A 23,295-nucleotide genomic window follows, 5' to 3' on the forward strand; every position below is an offset into this window, starting at 1 on the left:
TAATCTCCATATACGTAAATATGAAGCAGCGCCGCGATTGCGCAACCCTTGCGGTACCCAGCGCATAAATCGCACGCTCGCATTGACATTCATTTAAATTACTCGCCTGCTCGCCTGCCGCGTCGATTTCGCAGGCAATTTCGAAGTCAAAGTCGTGTTCGATCGCGATGTTCTCACACACCGCCCGGCACGACTATTCTATTCCGTTCCCAACAACAACAACAACAACACAACACAACACAAATGTTCTCCTCATTGCCCAAGCGACTCACTCGTAAAATAGTTAAAACTTGCCCTGGCGATGCATTCGGTAATGCGATACGCATTGAATTTAGCAATTTTAAGTTTTACTTAAGTCTAAGACTTAAGTCTAATCTCTTAAAAAGACCTCAAGGGCGAAACGGTAACAGCGCGTCCATTAACTCAACTACTCACATGCGTGAGATGTATGTGTGTGTGTGTGTGAGTTTAGTTTTTCTCTCTTCGCTTCGCGTTTGAGTTGAATTCGACCGAAGGCGAAAATAAATCAGGTGCGCATGTGAATTTGAGCGGTGTGTGCGCGCGCGCTGCGTGTTACAGAATCGATGCGATGGCGCATTAATCATCGGCGGGTTCACACGCTGTTTTGAATCTACATTTCGCTCAATTTCACATCGCAGCAGTCGAAAAACCTCACAAACTATTAAACCTGATGCACTTACATAAATCAATCAATTAGGACTCTAGCTGAACACGTATAAAACATGAGAACTTTGTTTCGTGTTTCGACAGACAAAGTTGGTAGTAACTTTTATAGTTTTTGTTATTGTGTATGTTTCTTTTGATTTTATAAGAGAGAATTAGATTGTTTATTAAATTATGTACGGGATAATTATATAAATTGAAGAATTTTGGGAGATAATTGAGGTTTTTTAGGAAATTTTTGATAAAAAATGTTAAATATTTAGTTTGAGTAAAAATTTTTTATAGAAGAGATTGATTTAATTGAAAATACTATGGAGGGTGGATATTAGGACTAATAGGTAATTAAATAGTGAAGGAATAATATGAAAATTATAAATATTATTGATTTTATGAACTTTTTAGTAAAAAATTACATTTTGTTGATAACTTCACGAAAAAAATCAAATTTTTTGACTTTGAAGTTAAAATTTTAGTAGAAAGCAATTAATAATCAAAATATCCTTTTAGTAATTAATATTAGCACTAATAATAAACAATATGTTGAAGAAATAATGCAAAAAAGACTAAAATTGTTGATTTTATGAACAATTTAGTAAAATATTAAAATTTTTTTTTGCCAATTTCCCACAAAAAAAATATTTTTTAACTTCAAAGTTAAAATTTTAATAGAATTCAGTAAATTTTTAAAATATCCTTTTGGTAACCAATACTAGCATTAATAATTAATAACATTATGAAGAAACAACATGAAAAACTCTAAACTCGTGTATTTTACAATCAAATTAGTGTAAACTTTAAATTTTTCACTGACATTTCACGTGTGCCGAGTCGAAACAAATTCATAAGAACCCATTAGTTTTAGTTTTACTATTATTGCCGATTATATCCGCCGTAATTTTATTGTCTTCGCGTCGAATGTTTATTATAACGACGCCGATAAATTTAATAAGCGATTATTTGTCCTGCGGTTTTGCGGCCGGCCGGCGTTGTTGCGGTTTGCATCATCATCTCGTTTTCGCTGCCCCGCTGTGGGTTAAGTGTCTCGGCTGGTCTAGCCCGCGACTCTACTAGAGTCTCTCTTCGCGTCTTTCGCGTCTTCGACGGTGCGTTTTCCCACGCTCCCAATTCGCGCACGCCGGATCCCCGTACGGCACGAAAAATTTCTACGAATGCTCAGCGCGGCATCAGCACGTTCTCGCGGTTTGCGGTGAATGTCTAACATTGATTTTTTTCAAACTCAATTTCAGCCAGAGGTAATGACTGGGCAAAAAATTGTCGCTTGGATTTTCGATGTGTAATTTAATAAACTTTCATATGCTGTTTACAGATTGTAAAAATAATTATTATTTTAAAAGTTATGGCGGTTTGAAAGTGTGGAGGTAAAATTTTAGGTTTTTAGTGTGTTTGATTAGATTAGTATTGTCACTCGTTTCCATATAGTTAACATAGGCGTATGCGACAATACTTATAGTACTTCTAAAGTTTAACATTGATTTTTTTTTAAACTCAATTTCTGCCAAAACTAATAACTTGACAAAAAATTGTCACTAAGATTTTTGATGTGTAATTTTATAAACTTTCATACACAATTTAAAGATTTAAAAAATAATAACAACTTTAAAAGTTATAGCGCTTTGAAAGTGTAAATGAAAAAAAATTTCAACTTTTTTTGGTTATTTTCGACATTTTTCGACAGATTTAAGTACATAACGAGCGTAATACCGGTAGTTTCGGTCGGTTGTAAAGTTTATAAACTTTAGTATTGTGCCCGTGTGAAGAATAACGCTGAGTAGTGTGCGCCGGCGGCGAAAAACGCGCAAGAAACTTAACTTCTTCACAACTTCGCACACGCTTCTCCGGCGTTGTTAGCGGGCTTAACGAGCGCTCAAACGCGCCGAGGCGCGATTAACACACATTGCGCTATGGCGGATTTGAGGAATTAGGCGGGCGCAACGGTGTTACCACAATCTGCGCGTAATTATCAAGTTAAAACTTTGAAAAACGAGGTTTACAACATGTAAAAACATGTAAAAAAATTGAACTTTGAATTTGTGTTCAATTTTTTTATAGAAAGCATTGAGATATTCAAATAATTATTTCTGCGGTAATAAATAAACTAATTAAGTATTGTTTGGTGAAAAAATAGTTAAAAAATATTACAAATTGTAAAAGTTATAAATAATTTTGTAAAAGTTGATATTTCGTGGTAGTGTAAAATCAACACAACTTTGAATGCTTGTAACTTTTGTAATAATTAAAATATTATTACTTTTTAAAGCTTAAGTTACGCAGAATTAAAGTGAAAACAAATTATTTTAGTAAAATTTTTAATAATATTCAATAGTTTAGTCATTATTTATGTTTAAACATATTAATGGACCGCCAAGTGATATCCTTGTTCGTATAAATTTATTTTTGTAATTTACTGTCAAAATTCTCTATGTTACTTTCAAGATATCAAATTAATTTTTTGGTCACTGATAAAACAACTAATTGACTCTTACAACGTGAAAGAAAATCATAAAAATATAAATAATTGTTAAAGTTATAAACAATTTACTAAAACATTTCAAATTCCAACACCAAAAAAAATCTCTCCACTTTAAATGTTTATAACTTTTACAAATATAATCCAACAACTAATTTTAAAAGTTAATCTTACATATAATTAACTAATTAACAAATTATTTCTCTGGAATTTTCAAATATCTCCAATAGTTTAGCCGTAATTTCGTTTTTTCGCCAATAACTGTTCGCATTGTCGCTGGTTTTTTGCTGTTACCATTTTAGGCCGCGGCCGGCGTCCACTCGCCGTTTACGCTGCGTGCGCTCTCGCGGTTACATAAAATTTTCAGATCCGTGTGTTAATTATCGCTGTTACCTATGATTATAATTGCCGTTGCCCGTCAGTCGCGCGTCGAGAGAAAGACGCCTTTCTTGTCTCTCGGCGCGCTCACAATTTATGCATATTCATGCGAGTGCGCCTGGGAAAATCATTACGTTTATTACGATTATTTACAGCCGGCCGAACGTGATTACGGCGTAATTTATTGCCATTTATATTGCGTTTTTCAATAATGTTTACACATAATTACTTTTCCGTGTGTGCGTGTGTGTGTGTGTGTGTGTGTGTGTTTTGTGTTATTATTCGCGCTCTCCTTCGGTCGCTGGCGAGCGCTGGTGTATCGGGATAGAATATATGTTAATGATCGACTTGTATTAATTGCATTAACGGAATTTGTTTAATTATATACATATGGACGAATTTGTTTCGCTTTTTCGAGTGGAATTTTTGAATTTTTACGGTAGTTTTGTAGAAAAATGCTTGTAAAAGCTTAAGTTTTGAATGTTTTTTAAAATTTCTAGGTTAGTATGAAAATATTTGAGTTTTTCTATTAATTAGTAAAGGAATTATTTAATTAACTCAAACCGTTAATTTTTTATTGATTTTTGAAAATCAATAACATTTTTATGGAAAGAAAACCGACCAAGTTTTACTTTTTGGTTAATAACTTTTAAGGTTTTTGAATTTAAACAAATTTCTTTGATAGTATTGATAGTCTATTAAATAATCTTTCAAAAAATGCAAAACATTTAGAATTTGTTGCTATGGTTGATTTATTATTCATTTTTAAAGTTGTAAAATAGCATTAGTAAATTTCGATGCTAAATAAAGAGCATTTATATTACTTTAATCATCATAAAATTTTTAATTTTAAAGTTTAGAAGACATTTTCTTCTGATAATTATAAATATTGAGTTGCTCTACAATTAGCAATAAAAAATATGTAATTATCTCAAACCGTAAATTTTTAATTGATTTTTGAAAATGACAACAAGTTTATAACACCGATTTTTGCTTTATCTACTTTTTTGTTTATAATAATTACAGTTTTTGAGCAATATTAAATTTCTTTGATATTTTTAATAGTCTATTAAATAGTCTTTCAATAAATGCAAGATATTCTGAATTTGTTGCTTTGGTTGATTTATTATCGATTTTTAAACTTTATAAAAATGTATATGACTCATAAATTTTATTATTTTGTACTAAACTCGTTATAACTTCTTTAATTTTAAAGATTTTCACTAATTCTTTGGTGTTATTTGTTGTTACTGAGTTCGTCTATACTTGACAATAAAAAAAGAAATTTTTAATAATAGAAAACAAGAAAACGTGCCTGAAAAAATGTCAATTCTAAAAAAAATGTCTAGATTTCTATGAGAAAACTTCAATAGATTTGAAATCTAAACAAATTCAGTACCAACTAATGAGCATACATATAAACAATTCGGTAACCCGTGCCGTTTTCTTCACCACTAGCCGCCAATCAAGTCGTGTACGACTGAAAATATTTTACAGTTTTACAGCCGCGCAACCGCGACCATTAGAACGTAAGATTTCGCGTTGTGTTGCGTTACATTGCGAAAACGCTACCTTTCTAGATCGTTTTTCGTGTATATGCCCTGCCGATCGTAAGGACGATAGTAACGCACAACGCACAATGCCGCCGTAATTAGAAATAAAATTGAAACGCGCGCAGCACACATTCAGCGCTGTTACATAAATTAATCCGTCGCACATTTCAATTTCAAGTAAATGCCCGCGCGCAGAGAACTAAAGAAATGAGAACTAAGTACCTATTCCATGGTGAATGTGGTTGCTAAATTTTCAATCTAGTTAACTTGGGTTGCGCGCGCATGCGCAATTACTTACTGCTGAAAAAGTAACAGTGACACGCAGCCGCGGCGGAGTTGGAAAAGTTTGGCAACGAAACGAAACGGTTTTTCTGCGTCGCGCTGCAATTATCGGCTCGCTGCGATCAAAAATTGCTTAATAAGAGACTCGCGGAGACGACAAGCGAGACAAGCGGCGGTAATAAGCATCAACTGTGTTTTGCGCACCGCGGCGTGTGTCGAAACAGCGACAGGGCTTGAGGAATTTATTGTCTTTGCGAGCAAGCGGAGCGCTAAGTTGTGTTTAGTTTTTGTTTTTCACGATTTGCGTTCACGTTGCACATTTCGAAGTGTCGCAGTTGGTTAGGTTTCAAAATACAGGAGAGATAAATGAAAATTTTGGATGTATCGCTAAATTAATAAAAATTAAATTGAAGAAACGTCTAAGTATTGTCATGCGAGCTCATTGTAATAGTATGAACATGAACGAAACTACTAATCTGTTCGAAAATGCCGAAAATCACAAATATTTTTATGAAGTTTAAAAATTAATAATAAATCAACCAAAGCAACAAATTCAGAATTTCTTGCATTTTTTGAAAGGTTATTTAATAGACTATCAATAACAACAAAGAAATTTGTTTTAATCCAAAAACCTTAAAAGTTATAAACAAAATAAACAAAAATTTCACAAAAAAAAATTCCAATTCTTAAAAATCAATGATTTTCCATTAAAAACCGCAGAAAATGTTCAACTTTCCGTGAATTTTTCCGATAAAGGGAAAGGAAATTGTGGGTAATCCTCAGGTGGGCCTTTCTTCGGCATGATTAGAGATGGTCCGGCCACCGGGGCCGTGCGATAGTTCAAGTCGTGACCGGCGCGCTCTCAAGAACTCTCAAAGGAATCTTAAATCTAAAGCTCTCCCAAAGCTCCCGAACTCGCAATACAGTTAGATTTACATTTTGCGCCCAACACCGCGTGCGAAATGAAGCAGTTTGGGCGGTGCATGTCTAATGCACATGTATCTCTGCCCGGCGACAATTATGCAAACAAAGCGATAATTTAATGTGCGGGCACGCGCAAAGTCACCGAGCAAGAACCAAGAACAAACAAGACACACGCGCGCGCGCGCGCTCGTTACGAGTTGTTGTCGCTGTTGTTGTTGTTGTTGGTCGTTTGTCGTAACGAGCAATCTAAATTATCGCGAAGGAAACGCGAAGGCAAAGGAGGCAAGAAAGCGCACCGAGCGCGCACTTTTCTAGTCGCTCAAGGTCCAATCGTTTTTGCTGTTTAACCAGCGTTCGATGTTGAACCACACAGAGTGGTATACAGAGTGTTTGCATTAACTCTAGGAGGAATTTTATCTGTTTCTAAAGTAAAAATATAAATTTTAGAGATATTTCGAGAAAAAATGTTGAAAATAACTAAGAAATAATTGAAATATTTAAATAATCTTTGTGATAACTCATAGAAACATTAATTGTTTAAATAATTATGCAAAATAAGTGAGAAAATATTGGAAATTGTTGAAATTATTAAGAAATTAGTGGTTTTTTAAACGTAAAATTTAGAAAATTGATAAAAACTGCATTTTTTTGAAAAATGTACTGTAACTTCTAAAATATTAATGTTAAAAGCATATTTTTTATTGTTATTTATAGAAATTGAGTTGGTCTATGACTGTCAACAAGAAATATTTCATTATTTCAAACCGTTAATTTTTAATTGATTTTTGAAAATGACAACAAGTTTCAAACACCAATATTTGGTTTTCTCTACTTTTTTGTTTATAACTATTAAAGTTTTTGAGCAATATTCAATTTCTTTGTTATTTTTGATAGTCCATTAAATAACCTATCAATAAATGAAAGAAATTTTAAATTTGTTGCTTTGGTTGATTTATTATACATTTTTAAACTTGCAAAATAGTATTACTAAATTTCGATGCTAAATAAAAAGCATTTATTTTACTTTAATCATCATAAAATATTTAATTTCAAAGTTTAGAAAACAATTTCTTCTGATAATTATAACCATTGAGTTCCTCTACAATTAACAACAAAAAATATTCCATTATCTCAAACAGTTAATTTTTAATTGATTTTTAAAAATGACAACAAGTTTCCAGCACCAATTTTTGGTTTTCTTTACTTTTTTGTTTATAACTATTAAAGTTTTTGAGCAATATTCAATTTCTTTGTTATTTTTGATAGTCTATTAAATAATCTTTCAATAAATGAAAGAAATTATGAATTTGTTGCTTTGGTTGATTTATTATTAATTTTTAAAGTTGCAAAATAGTATTAGTAAATTTCAATGCTAAATAAAAGCATTTATTTTACTTTAATCATCATAAAATATTTAATTTTAAAGTTTAGAAGACATTTCCTTCAGATAATTATAATTATTGAGTTTCTTTACAATTAGCAACAAAAAACAATCCATTATCTCAAACAGTTAATTTTTAATTGATTTTTGAAAATGGCAATACATGTCCAACACCAATATCTGTTTTTCTCACACAAAATCCATGCATTTTGTGTTCAAAAGGTCGCGAAATATTTTACAACCTGAGTATTTTAGTATCAATAAACTGCAGCGCACGATGCGCCTTTATCTGATCCCTAATTTACGTTTTCGCGGGCGTTGATCGCGCGGGCGCTATTAATTTTTATTTCGTGTTTATGTTAATAACGATCAGATACGATATCCACTGCCGCAGTTGCCGCAACTGCGGCCCGTGTCGCACAGAAGAGACGTCGAAGCAGAGCCGAGGCGACAAAGTCGTGACTCGAGTGTTAACTCGTTCGCAGCCGGTATTTTAACCAGTAGTTTGCGATCGCATCTTAAAATTTCATCCAACTACTACTATACTCGTACTACGACTACGAGTAGAATATTATTAGTTGTAGTTTGGGCTTACCTGTGATATTGGTAACTTTGAGACTCTGCGCGGTTGGCAGCGCCGCCGGATGCGGTAGCTGCGCGTGCGCAGCGGGACGATTGAGTGATTTGTTCCGCGCGGGCGGATATTTCGGCACCTGCAGCACCACCTGCGGCTGCAGATGATGATGATGATGCAAAAGCTTGTTGTGGTTGGCGTGCCGCGCGCTGTTGTTGTTCGTCGGCGTCGTCGACCGGTCGGCGACGCCTCCGCGACGCTCCTGACCTTGCCGACGGTGTTGCGTTGTCTTCACGCTTAGGTCGACCGGTTCCATCTGCACTGGTGGACCTTCTGCCTGCGGAAGACACAAAAAATTGATTTATTTCACTTAAAAACAAAATTTTTCACAAAAAAAATTTCATTTTGTTTAGTTTTTTTGTTGTAATTGTTGTAATTTTTATCAAAAGTTGATAAATATTTCTATGGGCGTTAAGGGATAAATTATTTATTATATAAAGAAAAATTAATTAAAATCGGATAATTAGTTTGGTAATTATCGTGTACCAAAGTCAAAATTAATAATTTTTTAATCAAAAAATAATTTATTTAATTTTTTTGTTATTCCAGCTGTAATTCCACTTCAACAATAACAAAATTCTCTAAAAACATTCCCAATTAATTTATACACACACTACACTTTAAATGTTTCTAATCGCTTCATTAGTTTATGAGTAATACTCGATCAAAGTTGTGGCATTGTGTAGAAACAACGCGAGTCCCATATAGCTAAGATTAATGCGCGACGCATGTCATTTTCCATGTCCTCGTGTCCTTAATAGACACTTAAACAAATTTACCGTTGGCGCATACGCATCACAAAAATCTCCGCGTTTTCATCTTTCTTCTGCGTCTCGACGGCGTCAGCTGGCGGACGCGCGAGCGCGAAATAATGAACACGCTCCATTCGCGCCCGTTCGATTCATTATTGCGATGATTAATCGCGCGTTTTTATATTTCCGTGCGTGTTAGGTGTCGGAGAGAAAAATAGAAAGGAAATTTATGGCATGTGTTGAAAATTTGGTTCAAATCGGAGGAGAAATAGGGAAGTTATCGATGAAAATGTGAATTTATGCTCCGCCCATGTATAATGCGCATGTGTGACTTACTTAGTAATATAGGCGGAGCATAGTGAAGTGTTTTTTGGTTGAAAAACATTAAAATTTACTTAGATAAGCATAGAATTGGTATTTTTTAAATTTGGTTCAAATCGGAGCAGAAATAAGGAAGTTGTCGCAGAAAATGTGAATTTATGCTCCGCCCATGTATAATGCGCATGTGTGACTTACTTAGTAATATAGGCTGAGTATTCCGAAGTGTTTTTTCGTTGCAAAACATTCAAATCTACTCAGATTTACACGAAATTTGTATTTTTGAAAATTTGGTGCAAATCTGAGCAGAAATAAGGAAGTTGTCGCAGAAAATGTGAATTTATGCTCCGCCCATGTATAATGCGCATGTGTGACTTACTAAGTAATATAGGCGGAGCATACCAAAGTGTTTTTCGGTTGTAAAACACTCAAATTTAGCCCGATTTGAACGTAATTTTCTATAAATTCAACTAATTCTCAACGCTGTCACATCCATGTGATAAAATTACCAAAACTATTTGATTTACCTACTCTGAAACCAGTACGAGAGTAATTACCATTTCGAAGAATGAAAACGACCACATGTGCGCGCACTAGGAAAATCGTAAATGCTAAATTAAAGCGAATTAAAGCGACTTAAGAGCGTCCGAAAGTGGCGACGGAATTGCGCTAACAAGCGATTAAGTTTACGATTATCGGCGTTCGGTGGGAAACGCTCGAATTGAGCAATACCGGTGCTTAAAACTTAAGCAAATTAATTGAAATGCAGGACGACTTTTACAAATTCAACAAACATCACAATCCAAGTAAACAAGCGTCGTTTTGTTTTAATTATTCGCACTCCGCTCACAGGCGGCGCGATTTGAAAATTGATCTCGACGTGCACGCACTGCGAATGTACAAATTGCACTTATTTAGCGAGCGCATTTTTTCGTTCTGCGTGCACGCCATTTGGAGCGTGGACTAGTGCGGCTGACTAAATAAATAAAAATTACACTCTCAACGCAAGAGTCAAACGCAGTGTAGCGTAATCAATCGTCCAGAGAATAATAACGTTTGAGAGAATAAAACCAGATCTTTAACACACTTTTCGTGTGTTTATCAGTTTTTACACCCAAGAGGAATAAAGTCAAATCAAACCAAATAACAGCCATCTGTTAATTTAGTTTTCAGTTGTGAGTGTCGGTCTTTTGTCTTTAAGTGCGCATTAAATGCACCTTGAGTGACTTATTTGGTGTTTTCTTTTATAGGCATTTACGACGCATTTTACTGTCGAAAAAGATACAATTGTTGCAAGTTAAGTACTCGGTACTGCATTGTATTGAAGTGAGAGTATTTTTAGATTAGTTTAAATGAGATCATTAAAGGTTTATAGGCGCATTAAAATAAAAGAAGTTTAAATATGTCAAAATGGAAAATTCGGGTGGAATCGGTGAAGAAATGTCGATTTTATGGTTAAAAATGTAAATTTATGCTCCGCCCATGGGGATAAGTGACTTGCGCATGCGCACAGACAAGTAGGCGGAGCAAATTTAAGATTTTATTGATAAAATGTTTGAAAATTAGAAAATTTGGGTGACATCGGTGAAGAATTGAGTGTTTTATGATAAAAAATGTAAATTTATGCTCCGCCCATGAAGATAAGTCACTTGCGCATGCGTATAGATAAGTAGGCGGAGCAAAATTTAATATTTCATACAAAAAATATATGAAAATTACAAAATTCATCTGAAATTATGTTAAAAATGAGAATTTTATAAAGAAAAATATAAATTTCTGCGTAAGTAATTTGCGCATGCGTACATACAAGTAGGCGGAGCATAATTTCCTATTTTTCGCAATAAAATCACTAATCCCGCTCGGATTTGAACAAAATTTTCACTAATTCAGTGCTTAGTATAAAACCTAGCGGCAAATAGCAATAATTCCGTGTAATTATGCCATTATTCATCGGAGTGTGCGCGTGTGCATCGAGTGCATTCGCTTTAATTAAATCCGCGCTCGAGCAGCGACGATTGTGCGCTGAATATTGTGGAATTAGGCACGGTGGAAATTAAGGAACGATGGGGAATTGTGGCATCATGATTTGTGCTTTCGTGCAAACACACAGCACCGAGCGTAACGGCGCTAATTATTATTGATTACGCTAATGATTGGTTACACAAATCCGTCATTTATAATTACGACTTGTATTTGGCTGCTGCAGAAACACATTGAAAAAAAACACAAACATAAAATCTGTGTTAAATTTTTTGCTCCGCTGCATTTTTCACTTTCGTTAACTGACTGTGACTATAAACGCGATTATGAATATAAATTATGGTAATCGATTGGTTTTTATTCCGTACGCAGACGTAAAGAAGTAGAATGTTGAGGAGAAAAAAATAAGCGGTCTTATGTAATCGGCGGCGCGTTCGCATGTTAACATCCAGTTTTGTCTATTTTGCGTGTCCGGGTTGAGCGCGGCTAATTGCGCAGAGATAACACTTAATGAAATCGACTTGTAGATCATCTACACATCGACGACTGACGCTTATTAACGATTATCGCCGACTACTTAGCGTAAATCAGGCGCGAAGCTTGGAAATGTTTAATGCGCATGCGTTGGAAATTATTTTAAATAAGTTTTATGTTTACTGTTACTAGGTCGGTGATTATTTATTAAGTTTAGAAAAATTTTGGGTAAAATCGCATTAAAATTGTGTGTTTTATTAAGAAAATAGTGAAATTTTGCTCCGCCCCTTATGATAAGTAAGTCGCGCATGCGCAGAATGAGTTTAAATATATTGCTTACTTCTGGTGCCGTCGGCGATGGTGGTATACCGGGACGCGGAGCGCCGACCCATCGATTCGGGTCCGTTCGGCATTCATCCTGCAATAAACAAAAAAATAAACAATATAATCATACAAAATTTACAGACATTATTTATAAATAAATTATCTACAGATTCATTAATTAAATTTTAAAATAACTTTAATAGTTTATTAGTAAATTGAGGTTAAAGTTGAGTTAATTATTTTGTGCATTATTTTTGTTTTTTGTTTATAACTATTACAACTAACAATTAATATTTATCAAAATTCAGAATTAGATAAACGGATAATTTATTTATAAATTAGTTTTTGAATTTTTTAAATAGCATTAATTCTTTTGTTGTTATTGAACATCAAAGTTAATAATTAATTTAATCAACATATAAAACAAAGTTTTATATTTTTATTAGTAACTTCAATAATTATTAACCAAAAACGATAAAATTTTCCAAAAACATTCTTAAATAACTACTCTTTAAATATCCGCTTAAAATTTATATCTACACCCTGTAGTTTTTATGCTATACGCATGTAAACTCCGCATGAAAATTTCGTTAAATTCCTTTGTTTGGAGTCATCGCACATTCTCTTCTCCTCTTCGACGATTTCGTGCGCATCGTGCTTGCATGACGCTTCTTTCGCGAGTTCTCCGCGGTGTCTTACTCCGCCTGAGCCTCTTTACACAGATAGACATAACAAGATAGATTGCGACTCGGCGTAATTACCGTTACGGCGCTATAAATTACCCGCTGCAGCGAAGAGGAATACGAGTACACCACACAACACAACAAAAAACCAAAGCAATCATCCGCGTCGCATTCAAACACTGCTCGTACAAAGAAACAAAGTACAAAACTAATCAATAAATAATTAATGTATATAACTACTAAGTTATATTACATAAATGTCGGTGTATTTTATCGTTTGTTTCGATCGTTTTTCGGTTGATTCGAAAGTCAAACAGTAGTTTAATAGATTTTTGACGTGCGACAAATATCAGATAACAACGAATTAATCGACTTGCCGATTGGTAAAATAGTTAGTATTATTTTATAATAGTAGAGGCGTAGGAAGATGAAAAAGATTGCGCCGATTGCGGTGTAAATGTTAGTAAACAAATTAAAATGTAGTTGGTATTAAAGGTTAGTCTATTTTTGAGACTAAAAGCTTTTATTTTAGTTTAGGTTTTTGTGTGGAATTCTTGTAGTTTTTGTGTAAACATCCTGAAAATTTGCATAAGCATTCCTTAATTAATTATGCATCAAGGAGTTTTTATGGTTTTGTTGTTATAATTTTAGTTTTTGAGATATTTGTTGTTAAAAATGGAGAAAAATCATTTTTTTGGGATTTTTAAGTCTTTTTTCAGTAATTTGCTGATAACTTTTATATTTTTAGTTGAAAAAGTTTGAAAATTTGTATAAATATTCTCAATAAGTATCTGCATCAAATCGTTTTTATTTTTTTGTTATAACATTTTTATTTTTTAAGATATTTGATGTCAAAGTAGCATTATTTTTACAACAATTTTGTGTGAAATATACATTTTTTCACTAATTTGTTTATAACTTCTACATTTTTATTAGCAACAATTTAAAACTTTGCAAAGATATTCATTATTAGTTTATACAACGAATAGTTTTTACAAAATCACAATTAAATTAATAGTTTATGAGTTAATTAGCATCAAAATCCCAGAAAAAAAAATACAATTTAAATTTCAACTAAAAAACATTTTTTTTACAAATTCATCAATATCTCTTAAACTTTTACAACTAATTACCTAAAATTACCAACAAACGTTCCCCAATTAACAACAAATCGATCTCATTTTAATACTTCACAAACAAATAATTAGTTTAAAAGTTATTTGACCTCAAACTCGTAACTTTTTTCTGCATCGCGTATAAATTATGGATATCTCGTTGTGATGTGGTTAGAATATCCTTGGTATTGTCAAACATATCCTGTTACATAGACATAGTCTTTGCGTCTTGCCGCAGCACGGCGATATAATTTACGTCGCTGGCGCACGCAGCCACAGAAGCACAGCAAAAGCAAGACGCAAAGAAGATGATCATCATCATCGTGATCATCATATGTGTGCTGGTTGCGGCCACGGACTCAGCGTGTGTGCCGTACCGAATCATTGAACCCGGTAGCTGGGCGAAGACGCGAAGAAGTCCCAACAAGTCCTAACAACTTACGCGGACGCGCAAGAAAAGAAGCGCACAAAATCGAAATAATGATGAAAAATTAGAATAAAAATTACGCGATTTGAATTTGTGGCACGTTTATTTGGGTTCGGGCTTTGTTTACGGTGATCTTGTGATGCGTGGTTGGCTTGTGGGCCGTTGGAGATGTTTTAAGAGATTAACTAAGTGAAGATGCTTTCGGGGACGCAGCGCAATGCGATGAGAACTTGGACAAGTAAGAAAGGCGAGATCGAGCGAAGATGAGCTTGGGCAGGCGTGTGTGAGTGCGTTGCGATGCGCGAAACTAACATAACATAACAGCACTTTCTACTGTGCGTTTCGAAATTTACATTTTCTATGTAAAACACACAAATAACACACAACTAACAGGAATGCTAGACGCAGTCAAGTTGAAACGATGCAAAAAAGATGAAATTCTGTGGGTTTTTTTTAGCAATATTTTCTAAAGTTTAGGGATTTGTGCTATGAAAAGTTAAAAGAGCATAATTAATTAGTTGTTTTATCGATATTTGTTTAAATAATTAAATTCGGTTGATTGGTTTTGGAGATATTAATATTTCATTCTCGTTAGAAAAATGTGAAGACCGCTGTCTTTTGCATATTAACTATATTTTGATCCCTAGATTACCAATTTGTTTCAATGTAACGAGCTTGTCTGATAGAGAATTGTACGCAGATTAAGACCCTGCGATTCGTTCCTGTGTATTTCTTTTAGTTTACGAGATATTCGCAATTGAAAAAATCGTCAAATTTTGCAAAATTGCCATTTTAGCACTTTCAGACGCATTTTTCACCCTTTTACTCTACGATATTTAATTTTTTTATTTTATGTTGTTATCTGAAAGAGAATTTTCTAATCTTTCATAATCTGTGTTTCGCCGATTTCTATCACTTTTAGTCTAAGAGATATTAATTATCGAAAATCGTCGAAAAAAAGTATCAAGCACCCCCCTTCACAATTTTTTCTTATGAATAAAAATTTTATCTCTTAGATTTCCAATTTAACTGCCTTATCTTATAGAAAATTGTACATAGAATATGATGCCGAGATCCGTTCTTTTCTATCTCTTTTAGTTTACCAGATATTCGCAATTGAAAAAAATCGTCAAAATTTGCAAAATTGTCATTTTTAGCATTTTTAGACGCACTTTTCGCCCTTTTAAGCTACGATATTTAATTTTTTTATTTTATGTTGTTATCTGAAAGAGAATTTTCTAATCTTTCATAATCTGTGTTTCGCCGATTTCTATCACTTTTAGTCTAAGAGATATTAATTATCGAAAATCGTCGAAAAAAAGTATCAAGCACCCCCCTTCACAATTTTTTCTTATGACCAAAAATTTTATCTCTTAGATTTCCAATTTAACTGTCTTATCTTATAGAGAATGGTCCGTAGATTAAGATGCCGAGATCCGCTCCTTTCTATCTCTTTTAGTTTACGAGATATTCGCAATTGAAAAAAATCGTCAAAATTTGCAAAATTGCCATTTTTTGCACTTTCAGACGCAATTTTCTCCCTTTTGCTCTTCGATATTTAATTATTTTATATGGTTATCCGATAGAGAATTTTCTAGTCTTTCATAATCTGCGATTCGCCAATATCTATCGCTTTTAGTTTAAGAGATATTAATTATCGAAAATCGTCGAAAAAAGTATCAAGCACCCCCTTGGCAATTTTTCTTATGAATAAAAATTTTATCTCTTAGAATTCCAATTTAACTGTCTTATCTTATAGAGAATGGTCCGTAGATTAAGATGCCGAGATCCGCTCCTTTCTATCTCTTTTAGTTTACGAGATATTCGCAATTGAAAAAAATCGTCAAAATTTGCAAAATTGCCATTTTTTGCACTTTCAGACGCAATTTTCTCCCTTTTACTCTTCGATATTTAATTATTTTATGTTGTTATCTGATAGAGAATTTTCTAATCTTTCATAATCTGCGATTCGCCGATTTCTATCTATTTTTGTTTAAGAGATATTAATTATCGAAAATCGTCGAAAAAAAGTATCAAGCACCCCCCCTTGACAATTTTTTCTTATGAGTAAAAATTTTATCTCTTAGATTTCCAATTTAACTGTCTTATCTTATAGATTAAATTCAGAGACTACTGTTAAGAGAATTCATAGATGGCACTAGCATAAACTAAAAATCATAAAATAGACATATATTGCGTATTTTTATGTTTGTTGTAAAACGTGGCCACGAGAATAGTTTGGGACACAATTCCGTTACCTGCGTTTCTTTATAAACAACTTCTTTATCGCGTTCGCCTAGCGAGATATCATGCACGTAGCTGCAGCATAGTCTAGTTTTGATCGCAGGTAAAGTGTTTATTGCAAGTCGGCACAAAGTCGCTTGTCATCGACGCGCCGCCGGCTTTGCGCATCTATAGCAATTCGCACACAAGGTCGCGTGCCGACTCGCCGGTATTACGCATCTATTGCTTTTGCCTGCGGGGTGCAGGCAGCAGGTAGTCTTATCATAAACTCTCGCGACGTTGCTAGCTCGGCTACGGCATACGCTATCGGTGGATTGCAGTCAGTTTTGTGCCGGTCGTTGGTTAAACCACGCGTGTTTCGTGTGGACTTTTGGTCCATAGAATAAGATGTCGAGATCCGCTCCTTTCTACCTCTTTTAGTTTACGAGATATTCGCAATTGAAAAAAATCGTCAAAATTTGCAAAATTGCCATTTTTAGCACTTTTAGACGCTTTTTTCGCCCTTTTACTCTACGATATTTATTTATTTTATGTTGTTATCTGATAGAGAATTTTCTAATCTTTCATAATCTGCGATTCGCCGATTTCTATCACTTTTAGTCTAAGAGATATTAATTATCGAAAATCGTCGAAAAAAAGTATCAAGCACACCCCTTGGCAATTTTTTCTTATGACTAAAAATGTTATCTCTTAGATTTCCAATTTAACGAGCTTATCTTATAGAAAATGGTCCGTAGATTAAGATGCCGAGATCCGCGCATTTTTATCTATTTTAGTTTACGAGATATTCGCAATCGAAAAAATCGTCAAAATTTGCAAAATTGTCATTTTAGCACTTTTAGACGCATTTTTCGCCCTTTTACTCTACGATATATAATTTTTTGTGTGGTTTTCTGATAGAGAATTTTCTAATCTTTCATAATCTGCGATTCGCCGATTTCTATCACTTTTAGTCTAAGAGATATTAATTATCGAAAATCGTCGAAAAAAAGTATCAAGCACCCCCCCATGACAATTTTTTCTTATGAAAAAAAAAATTATCTCTTAGAATTCCAATTTAACCATCTTATCTTATAGAAAAGGATCCATAGAATAAGATGCCGAGATCCGTTCCCTTTTATCTCTTTAGTTTTCGAACAAATCAAAAAATTCAACATATATTCCTTCTGATAAAAATGAAATATTTATTACACTTATTACGGATTCATTAGACGTCCATCCAGATGAGCTGATTAGAGATTTCCTCGACGTTTATTATCCTTTCACCTGCCGCTAACAAGTGGCTATCATCTTGTCAAATCAACGACAATCATCCACGAATTGCTTCAAAAACGAAAAATCAAAAAATACAATCATCACATATCCGCTCCATGACTTCTCAGACCCATTCTGCCTTCAACCAACAGACACATAATATAATTAAAATTATGAATCGATCATTAGTTGAGTAATTAAGGCGCACGTATTCGCACATTCGGTAATTAACGCAAACTTTACGCAATGCAGCCGCGCGGCGCACTCACAGATAATAATAATAATAAAAAAAAGAAAAAGTCTAATTTATTATTTTAATCACTCTACAAACCCAAATCGTAGATTCATGTCTTGCAATGGCGTTTTTTTTTATGTTGTAAGCTGGCAACAGGCGTTTGAAGTTTTAAACGTTCACTTCGATTATTCGTCAATGCGAATGCGGCGGGACGAATGTCGATTCAATAATTATAATCGGTCGCGAGAGGCATGGTCGTAATTAAGGAAATCAATTAAGCACACTCTTATAAATTATTAATTATGAAATTCGAGAGTGATAAGTTCCTCTCATTAAGAAATTGTGTTTAAGTTTAGAAGTTTTTAGATTTTTCATTTTTGAAAGTGTTTTGATCGCTAATATCTCAGAAAGTAATTAATTTATTTTAGATTTTAGGGAAACACCTTCTAGGTAATTTATTCTAGTTTATAATTACTTAGGTTGATTAATTTTGGTTGATAAATGATAGAGATATGTGTGATTTAGTAAATTAATAACTAAATAATTGAAAAATACATTGGAACAGTAAAATTTAAACTTTGAGGCGCAATAACTCAGAAAGTTATTAATATAATGTTGTTTTGTTTCGATCACTTTATAAGGAATTTAATTATGAATATTTTTACTAAGATTTAAACAATTCTGTCGTAAATTGTGGCTGTTATCAATAAATTACTAAATTAATTACTAGAAACCGTATTTTGAAAGTTTAACTTTATTACTCAATTACTCAATAACTAATTACTAATTTCGCAATATTTTTGAAGCATCTTATAGCCGAATAACTGAAGAATATTTACAACAAATTTTTATAAATTATTATTAACAATTATAGCAATAATAATAGTTTTTTGAAACCAATGACAATTTCCCACGCTTTACGAGTACTTATCTACCTACCTAAGCTACCTAGGTGACATTAAGTTTCAACGATTTCGTCATTTCTTTATTATTATTAACGAGCGTTGATAATTGCGCGCGGAAACAAAGCGTCCACATCGCCACGCCAGCTTAATTAAAACCCGTTTAAGCTCGCTTTAGCGGGCGCTTAGGCGTGCGCAAGCTCCCGCGATAACGACTTATTAATTAAATCGGTTTTTATGGCTCGTTAATCTCGTTTCAAATGAGCCGTGTACCACCGGTGGTACACGCCGTCCCACAGACCAGACGCGTGTGTACCACCGATGGTACACGCCGTCCTCAACGTGTTAATTACCCGATTCTGCACACATCGTCGCTGTTACACTCGCCGCAATCTTTTGTTCGGTGACGCATTGATTTAGTTCAAGATTTATGCGCAGTGATTTCATTTGGAAGCATTACAGCTAAACTAATGGCAGTAGCAAGGTGAAATTTTGACAGAATACGCTTAATTAGTGTATCTATCAAGTATTGTTTAATTAATTAAATTTGGTGCATTAGTTTTGGAGTAATTAAGGAGCAAAATTGATTAAAAATATTTTTTTCTGAATTTGTGTTAGGATTTAGTAATTCATCAATAGAGAAAAAACAATTTGCAGTAGCAAGGTCAAATTTTGACAGAATACTCTTAATTAGATTATATATCACGAATTGTTTAATAAATTAAATTTGGTTTATTAGTTTTGCAGTAATTAAGGTGCAAAGTTGATCAAGAGTATTTTTTTTTTTGTATATTTATGCAATGGTTTAGTAATTCACCAATAACAACAAAACTATTTGTAGTAGCAAGGTGAAATTATGACAGGATATACTTAATTAAGTAATCTTTTGATTACTTTTTAATTAATTAATTTCGGTTGATTAGTTTTTGAATTATGAGGCAACAAAGTCAACATTAAAAATGTTAACACTTCAACATTCATCAAATTCTGAGTTTATTTACATTTTTTGTTATAACATTTAAATTTACCATAGAATAATAACAAAAATTATTAACAATGTTTATAAATAAATTACCTTTACGGTAATAATAAAATTTATTGTAAATTTTAATAAATTGTTGCAGTTATCGCTTGTTAAAGTTGATTAACGATATAAAACTCATTTTTAACTGCAGGTTGAATTATGAGGCTTTTAATTAAACGAATCAAATGGCTTAATAATTAGCAGCCGATCTAATTAAGTACGCTTATAATTTTTCTAACTCGCTACCAAAAATTATGACCATTTTAATGCGGCATTAAATTTTTCTTCATTCTGCAACTTGACTCGTTGTGGTTTTATGAGCGTTTCGAAACATTTTGCGCTCTCAGAAATTTTTAATTAACACACTCCCGAGACATTAAAGCATCGTTAAACGCGTTATTAATATCACAAGGCGATAAAAGCAATAAATGTTTGAGAAACGAGTCGATAAAGTCGATAAAACCGAAAATATTTCAGATCGAATCTCGCGCGCGCGCAAGAATTAAATGATTATTATTACTATTATTGATTAATACCATAATTATTTACTTTGCAGATGTAGGAGGAGGTTCGCGGACCGCTGGGGAAAGGAGGAAATTTATATTTTACTGCCATTATAAGGTCAGCTACTATTTTATTTCGTTTTTTGTTGCATGTTTTATTGTTTTATGCACGGCGCCGGAACGAAACTACAGGTTCAATTTTACGGTGACATATTTTTGCGCAAACTCGGTCAGTTTTAAAGGTACGGCGGTCAAATTTAACGGAGATAAACATGGTTAAATTGTTTATTATCTGGTTCTTAAACTAATTAAATTAGTTAATTAGGTTTTGACTTATAGGTCATTAAAATACCAGAAAATAATCAACTTTTTAAATGCTTTTTTTCATAAAGTTTTAAATTCCTTCTTTGGTAATAAAAGTATCTACTTGAATTTTGGTATAGTCAAAGGCAAATAAATTGTTTATAACTTTTTAAAAGAATTTTGAAAATAGCGCGGTTATTTATTAAGTTAAATTAAATTTTAAACTTGACTTAAAGGTTTTTTGTGACAATTTTTTATTTTTTGTTAATAACAATCGCAATTATTATACTACAATACTGCAATTGTTAATAATAATAGTTAATAACATTGACTTCAATATGCACTTTAAAATTTTTCTATATCTCGATTAGTTTCCCGTTAATTTGACTTCAAAGTCAACATTTTTTTCTTCGAATTCTTGGCGTTTTACAAACAAAGAAAGTCGCCTCCTCAGCGTTCACACCTCGCATAATTCCGTAATAATTCATTTACCTTCGTGCACATTAACATTAGCATTAACATGGAAGATTAATACGGACATTAAAAAAACCGCGCGCTTGCACAACCACAGCGCTTTGATTTGTAACCGAAACTAAAACCGAACGCGATTTTCACTTTAAATCTCAAACATTTTGACATTTCAAATGTGGCACCTATGCGCTACAAGTCTTCTTCATATCGCTAGCATTCTCTTTTTTTCTCCGCTTGCGTACTGGCTGCTCTCGAGCTTCTTTTAATTAGTATTCCAGCGCAATATGCAAATGAATGCGCGCAATTTGCATTCGCGTCGGGTGATTTTTTCGCATCGGTAAACAGGCGAAACATTTTCGATGTGTGGCGAGGACACGCCGAGCGCAGAAATTGTTTATGATCGATTTATGCGATTTATGATTTGGATTTTTCTGTTTATATAGTGATTTTTTAGGGATTTAGAATTTTAGATCCAATTATAATATTTAGATTTATTTCTATGACATATCCGTAGTTTTTTAAAGATTCAGGCGATATAGATAAGGTTAGGAAATATTCTGAAGTTATTAATTATAGAGGAATAAATTGTTTATAAATGAGCGTTTAAATATTTCAAATTGATTCATTAGTTGTTGAGTTATTTGATGTTGAAATTTACGAAAAGTTGGAAATAATTGGAAAAATTTTGATTTGTGTTCGTTATTTGTTTATAATAAGCGTAATTTTTATAACACAAAAATTAGATTGACAAATGATGTTGGCTATTAAATTGTGCATAAATGTGTTTTTAAATTTTTTAAATCGCCTCATTAGTTTTTGAGTTATTTGATGTCAAATTATGGAAAAATTTACGCATAATTTTTAGTTGACGCATTTTGAAACTTGATACTAATTTGTTCATAACTGTCGTAATTTTAGAGGTAATTAAACAAAATAGACAACAATATATTTAGAATTAAATTGTTTATAACTAAGTTTATAAAATTTTAAATTATTCTTATTAGTTTATGAGATATTGGATGTCAAAATTCAAATTTACATTTAAATAAGTTTAGGAAGACAAAAACGACAATTAGTTAGACTTTTGCGATTAATTAACGTACTACTAGCGATATACAAACAAAATTGTCAAAAAATATACCTAAATAAATTATTTATATATTCCCGTTTAAAACTCAAAATTCGCTTGATTAGGTTCCCAGTAATTAACTGTCAAACTTACTATATTATTCAATCTTAAATCTACAATAAATTACGTTAATTGAATTTATTGATACTTCAGCATTTAAATTTAAATCAGTGCGTGTTGGTTACAAAACGCGAAATTTTCTAAATTTCAATACGAATCGCGTTATGATGACTTAATAATGAATTATTGATCGTAATGAATTTCGAAAATAAAAGCAAATATAAAGGCGGCGAAGCGCGACGCGACGCGCTGGAAAAAGTAAGAGGCTTTTCGGTTCTAATACCTGCTGCTTTAATGTTGCGATGAATACATTATTTCGGCGCGGTTTTAATATGCAAATGAAGCGATTGTATAATGAAGGCTTGTCTTGTCTTGTCGATGCGATGATCTTCATCGCAAACATTTTCAATTTGGGAGTTTAGGCTACGTAAATTGATTTCAACGATTTATCAACTTTGACATCGAATATCTCGGAAACCAGTGGAGATCATTTAAAAGTTTAATGTGTTAATTATAAACAAATTGATAGAGAATAGTTATTATCAATTTTGTTAGCGTAAAGTTCAAATTGTTGTAATTATAACAAAAAATATAACAAATTGTATTTTTTTAAAAATATTTTTGAACAAAATGTTTAAAAAGTAGACTATAAACAATGTAATTGTTTACAGCTACAATTAACTTAGTTATTATCCAATGAAAATTGTATGTGCTATAAACAAATTAGTAACGGATAGCAAATTTAACACTTTACGTTTGATGTTTGATGTTTA

The 23,295-nt window shown here is 32.9% G+C and overlaps 1 protein-coding gene across 1 annotated transcript in view; it reads right to left on the reverse strand.

Annotated features, from left to right (window-relative positions):
* Positions 1-23,295, reverse strand: part of LOC135799414 (Krueppel-like factor luna) — a 35,670-nt gene that overhangs the window by 3,176 nt on the left and 9,199 nt on the right. Inside the window, exons 2-3 of the mRNA XM_065312520.1 lie at positions 12,189-12,266; positions 8,286-8,601 (exon numbers count right to left, since the gene is read on the reverse strand). Coding sequence (XP_065168592.1) covers positions 8,286-8,601; positions 12,189-12,266 — 394 coding nt within the window. The remainder of the gene's footprint in view (positions 1-8,285; positions 8,602-12,188; positions 12,267-23,295) is intronic.

This window comes from Atheta coriaria, unplaced genomic scaffold (genome assembly GCF_025399875.1).
Source record: "Atheta coriaria isolate IRGN ID8LTWV9N9 unplaced genomic scaffold, Caltech_Dcor_3.1 hic_scaffold_2_pilon, whole genome shotgun sequence".
Classification (NCBI taxonomy): domain Eukaryota; kingdom Metazoa; phylum Arthropoda; class Insecta; order Coleoptera; family Staphylinidae; genus Dalotia; species Dalotia coriaria.